The sequence below is a fragment of the Mastacembelus armatus genome, chromosome 13 (genome assembly GCF_900324485.2).
Source record: "Mastacembelus armatus chromosome 13, fMasArm1.2, whole genome shotgun sequence".
NCBI classification, from domain to species: domain Eukaryota; kingdom Metazoa; phylum Chordata; class Actinopteri; order Synbranchiformes; family Mastacembelidae; genus Mastacembelus; species Mastacembelus armatus.
Window position 1 is genome coordinate 14,321,165 of NC_046645.1, and position 6,000 is coordinate 14,327,164.

The following is a 6,000-nucleotide window of genomic DNA, read 5'->3' on the forward strand; positions in this document are numbered from 1 at the left end:
CCTACAATCCGATTTCAGTGTCTTGAGTAGGCCGGATCTCCGCCTCCAGAGAGTAAGACCAGCCATGTGACAAAACACTGGCCTCATTAAGACGCTTTTTTCTTTTCTTTTCTTTTCTTTTCTTCGGGGAACAGGCACTTCTTCCCAGCTGCAGCTGACTTCGCTGTGCGTCAGATTCACATAGGAATTTAGTGAGAATTTGTCCAGGACGGTTCCCCTGGAACAGGCAGGCACTGATCTTACATAGACACAGAAATGCCAGGTATTATTTAACATGTTCCCCGATTATTATTATAAAGTGCAGCCTTCACTGCAGCTCCTGATACAATAATTAGACTAATGAAGGCTTTTGTGTCATATATAGGTTATTCTGCTCAGTGTGAATACATTGAGTAATTTCACTAACAAAACGAGTAGGATATCCCGCTAAATAAAAATAAAACAGTCCAAATGCATCTTTCTTGCTTCCACACTAGTGTTTCAGGGGTTTGGTGTGACGTGTAATTAAATCATCATGCATTAAAACTTACAATACAAAAGAAAATAGGACTCATTTCCCCACTTTCTTCCCCTGAACCTGCCAGTTCTCGCTGAAGGTGTTTGGCTTTTGGATAAATGTGACTGAACATATGATTCATATGTGTTTCAGCATCTTCTCCCCATGACAGAGAAGAAATCTGACAGACATGGACTTAATGTGATGAATTAGAAAAGTATCTATTTTACACTTAAAGCCTTTAGGCTGTTTTGTCACGTTCTAACATGATGATCGAAAAAATAAGATCTGGCTTCACATGATAGCACAATTGATTTTAGTCTGTGTCGTGAGCTGCCGGGACCCTTCAGTGCGCTCTGCGTGCGACAGTGACAACCTTTCTCCACATTCCACAATGACAAAGAGTTTTGTCCTCACATCGTGATTTAGGTCATCACCAATTCACTGCCTGTTTTGTGGCATTTGAAAGATGTCCAATCTCCTGGTTTGGCACGATCACCCCATGCCTGTTGCCATGGAAAGCGGAGCAAGACCGAACCTCCTCCATGCATGTTCCCAAAGTAAATCTCCACTTTCTGGGGAGGGTGGGAGCAAAGGGGGTTGGGAGGTAACTTGAGGTCATCTCTCTCTGCAGTAAAAGGTGCAGGAGGCTCATGCTCCACAAACTCAAAGGTTAACCCTCACCTCCCTGGTTCTGGGTTTAAATTCAGGGAGGCATTAAGCTACACTGGTCTGATCTCACTGCGTATCGGCGCTCTGTGGCACAGATAAAGACACCTTGCCCGGCTATTGAGGTTAATTCGGCTGACTCCTCCCAGCGATGCCATTTATCGTTATAATTTGAGTTTAAAAGTGGGAGGGCTACTCAGTGCACTGGACAACCGCGAGGAGCTGTCTCCCTTTCATGTGGTGCTGAAAGTACCACTCGCCGCACGATGTGGTCCGTCTTCTTTGTCTTTCTGTCTTATCTCGACAGAAACTTCGTCAAAGGCGACTTCCTGAGCCTCGCTCTGGACGCAGAGAAAGAGGGCAAAGAGATGTTCTCTATGCTTAACGGCACCTTTTGCGCAAAATTGTCCAAGGTGGAGGAAAATTTCCTTTACCAGGTGTCAGATGGCGCCGAGGTGGTGCGTTCCGTGGTCAGTCACCCCGGAAAGCTTGTGAACTGTTCTGTCTTGGTGAACAAGATGCAGGTCAAATCGTTCATGCATGAGTGCAGGTTAGGGCTGAAAGAACAGAGAGCCGGGCCCCAACTGGACACGCGTTTTGCGCGCATGGATGAAGCCAAGGAGATGTGCAGAGACTTTAAAGAAAGGTCGGGGCGCAGCGACAGGGTGAAAAAGAACGAGAGAGATGACGCTGCGCTGCAGCACATGGCTTTAAAAAGGTCCAAAAGAGGCTTCACTTATCCTGGGACCCTGTGGTGTGGAGCCGGTAACATGGCTGATCACTATGACCAGCTGGGTAAGTCAATATTTTCATGCAAATTAAGGTGAGTGTGTGCCAACTGTTTAACGGATTTAGTAATTATGACCTCGTGTTTTCAGGAAACTTTGCAGAGACTGACAGCTGCTGCCGCACCCATGACCACTGCCCTAATGTTATCCACGCCTTCTCCTCAAACTACGGTTACACTAATTTCAAGTGGTACCCCATCTGTCACTGTGATTGTGATAATGCGTGAGTAAAAATGTATACTTATTCTACTTGCATCTCAAACCACTTGAAACATTGTTCCGATCTGGCACATGCTGAAAAAGTTCTGTGTTAAAGACACTTTTTTGAAAAGAAAAAACGCACATACGCACCATTATGCGTAATGCGTACACATTATGTGTAAAAGAAATGATAGAAATCAAGTGCATATGTAGAGTCTGACATCAGGTGGAACAATCAAAACATAACGATCTATTCTAGTTTTATAAAAGTGATGCCATTGTACTTAAAAAGCATCATCAACATAAAGAACTGCGCTGGAATTAATTACAGAAATCAGAACATGACAAATAAACACAGCTCATAAAATTAGGTCAAAAATGTAAACGCATTATTAGTATAAAATATTTTTTAAAATACACCAGAACTAACTGGAGATCACAGAACATATATTGCTCTCCATTAGAAAAACACATTGTGCTGGAAACTTGGGCTTCTGACACACATGAAGGCAGATGTGTATTAAAAGGTCTAGGGAATAAATATTGTCAGAAAGCAGGAGCAGCATATGGTAATTAGGTCAATGAACCACGACAGGCTGCAATAAAGAACAAGAATGATGGCCAGGATAAACTGGTTAATCTTAATGCAACATTAATCATTTTGGAATAATATGATGGTTTGGTAGACGCCCTGCAAATGTATACAATTGAAATCAACTGAAGTGGGCACTAGCTGGGTGTGTTCGCAACAGAAATGTAGGCCTTTTGTTTTCTGAAAGATGACTCATTAGTCAAGTTAAACGGCAGAGCACGGAGACAGATCCTCAGTGTGAACAAACCACACTGAAAAACAGATATTTCTGCCTACCCAGCAGGACCAAATGATATTTTATATTTGTAGTAGTTAAATTTTTGTTTTCCTTTAGGCTTTTACTGGTGTGGTTTGGGCTTTGCTGTTAGTGAAATGAGTCAATTTGTTTGGGGTCAAAGAAACAGACTCAGCACATGAGAATCACTGAATCTGCTTCATTACCAGTCTATTATACCAAGTACTGCAGAAAGGACAAGGTCAGAGCTAGTCTCTTCTGTGAAAACAAATTCCAGCAAGAACAGTTTACAAGAAGCCTATCTTCAGACCCTGAGACACTGCAATCTCTATGGCTGGATGGTATGATGTCAAAGTCGGCAATGACCTTTGTGAGTTCTAACAAAAGACAGTTATCAGTGATTTGCCCATTCATGTACATTTACCACCACTACTGGTAATAAATACTAGGTAAGTAGAAATCCCTGAAGTGTAATATAGTTTATTCACACTGAGCGAGGCGTTTCTGCAGAAGAATCTATCTCCCTAAATAGCCTTCTAAATGAAAGGAAACTTGTTCTGTCCCTCTGCAGGTTAAAGGATTGTCTGAGGAAAGTCAATGACACATCTTCCAGGGTGGTTGGACAGGCCTTCTTTAACGTTATCGGTGTGCCTTGCTTTGAGCTTGTCTATGAGGAACAGTGTGCAGAGCGGCACTGGTATGGTCTGTAAGTATCGGCATATTCTATTAAACCTTTAAGCAGCTTTGGAACATACTGAACTGTATTACTCTCTGAAATCACCACACAAAACCTCCCCTTCATTCTTTCCCTCCTATTGTAGGTGTAAACGATATGAGAAGCTCCCTGTTGCTGTGCTGAAAGAGGCGGTCCCGTATGACTTTGGTGGTATTGATGTCATCGATGAGCTGACTGTAGCTCCTCCCAAGAAGAAGAATTCCAAGAAAAATGAGGATGAAGAGAAAGCAGAGAGTACAACTCCATCTACTGTGTCAGGCCCCGATGAGCCTTCGCTCACAAATGTCGTCACCGCTGCTGAGGACTTCATCAAGGTCCTCGCTACTGTCTCCACCTCTCAAAGCTCCACTGCTGACTCTGGCAAAGATGAGACACAAAACTCAGAGAAAAAGAAGAGGAAGAATGCTGGGAAGAAGAAGAAAACCACCAAAAAGGAAAATGGAAAAGGAAAGGGAAGAAAGAGAAAGCAGAAAGCAGAGGCAGGTGTTAAAATAGAGGAAGGAGCTGCCGTTTCACCCTCCGGCAGCAAAGCAGAAAAAGCCATTGCTCTGACTAACTTCATCAATGAGTCACGCAAACATGAGCAGTCCAGTGGAAACCGAAACAGAGTTGATGGTGGTGAATATGAGCATGGAGGAAAAGAAGAGCCCTACAATGAAGTCATGAAAGATGAACCAGCGATAGATAAGGAGACTGTTTCCATTACATCACCCACGACAGTCCAGAGGAGGCCTGCAGACTCAGACACAGATGCACTCACGGAGAAAAACACCTTTTCAATAAGTATGACAACTGCTATTCCACAAAAAGTAGAAAAAGTAAGGCTAAGAAAGGGGAGGAAAAAGAAGAGTAAAAAAACTCCACTTCCTTCCTCTGAAACACTTACAACAAACACAACAGGCTATTTATGTTCTGCCCCCAGTATCTTTCCCAGCAACCCATCGGCAGAGCCCGTGCAAGAAAGCTTTAGGAGGGACACTGTAGAGCAACCTAATGTCACTGCTGCCAACACCCCCACTGTAATCTCCAGAGCCAAATGCAGCAGGTCAAAGGACAGAGAAGACAGAAAGGCGAGGAAAAAAAGGAGGAAAATGAGTTCAGTTGCTCTCATTGTGGCTGTTAGCCACAAAAATTCCTCTGAGGACAATCTGATCCCTCTCACCAGGGCGACATCTGTGCCATCATCTCCCACTACAGAGCGTCAGGTTTCTCACAGGTCAGACTTTGAAGCGGGCAACATGACTGTCCATATTGCAGCACTGAACTCTTCCTTTAGTGTTTTGAAAAGGCAAAGGTCAAAAGAGAGAGCACTGAGACACAGGAGGAGGAAACCTGTTTTGCCAGTGTCAAGTGAAAAGCCACCTATCCAGAACATCTCTGATGATACACTTCCTAATCTCACAACACTAGACACAAAAGGTGCACTGAACAATCCTGCAGTTAGTAGGCTTACAGGAAAACCAGAAACTCAAAGCGAATGGAGGCTTTTTACAACAGCTGCCACTACTGTAAGAACAAGACCACACAGGCAGACAATGAGACAACACAGGAAACCAGGAAAGAAAGCCCTCAGTGGTGGAGTTTCTGACATTGAACAAACTGAACAAACACTTACGACATTCACAACCACGCCATCCAAAGTGGCTATTGCTGAGGAGCTCGGTCTGCTGAGATCTGGAAGGCAGCAAATGACCACCTCAGCAAATCACACAATGAGCCCAATTCAGTTATCTATTGAGAGAGCCAAAGCACAATTCACCAGGAAGAAGAGGAAGAAAGCAGCACAGTCTATTAGACAACAATAAGCCATGTGGTGCAAACAGCACGTTGGGTTAAAAAAAAGGCAACTAAAATAGTTCCTGTTGATCAGATACACTTGCTTCAGGATGGCTTAAATACTTAAAGATTTAAAGAGAGAGTATAATCTTTAGAGTATAACCTTTTCTGTTTCAACATTTAAATCAGACACTGACCAAACAGAAATCATATTTGACTGTAATGTGGGAATCATGTTTTATAATACTGTGCATGTCTGTAATAAATTTTTTTGAAATTATAACTGTATCAGGTATTATTATTAAATGTATTTTAGAAAATACATTTATTTGTTTCTTTGCAAAGGGTAAGATGAGTTCATACCTGTAAGCTAAATAAGAAGTCCAAAACAGCAAGTTAAAAAAAAAACACACAAAACATGTTGATTTTACACTTTGCTTTTCACACAAATAAAACAAACTAGGTCTGATGCATGAGGTAATGAGCTTTAGTGGTGCTGATGGGTGG

At 42.7% G+C, this 6,000-nt stretch overlaps 1 protein-coding gene across 1 annotated transcript; it reads left to right on the top strand.

Annotated features, from left to right (window-relative positions):
• The first annotated feature begins 1,251 nt into the window (after positions 1 to 1,251).
• proca1 (protein interacting with cyclin A1) lies at positions 1,252 to 5,773 on the top strand. Its single transcript, XM_026295716.2, has 4 exons — positions 1,252 to 1,960; positions 2,044 to 2,176; positions 3,553 to 3,687; positions 3,803 to 5,773. Exons 1-4 carry the CDS (start codon positions 1,432 to 1,434, stop codon positions 5,520 to 5,522), a joined length of 2,517 nt encoding a protein of 838 aa, XP_026151501.1. The 5' UTR covers positions 1,252 to 1,431; the 3' UTR covers positions 5,523 to 5,773.
• The last annotated feature ends 227 nt before the right edge of the window (positions 5,774 to 6,000 follow it).

Coding starts and splice junctions, on each gene's coding strand:
- proca1 (XM_026295716.2), top strand. CDS start 1,432: ATGTGGTCCGTCTTCTTTGTCTTTCTGTCTTATCTCGACAGAAACTTC. Junction 1,961..2,043: donor TGATCACTATGACCAGCTGG/GTAAGTCAATAT, acceptor TCGTGTTTTCAG/GAAACTTTGCAGAGACTGAC. Junction 3,688..3,802: donor GAGCGGCACTGGTATGGTCT/GTAAGTATCGGC, acceptor CTCCTATTGTAG/GTGTAAACGATATGAGAAGC.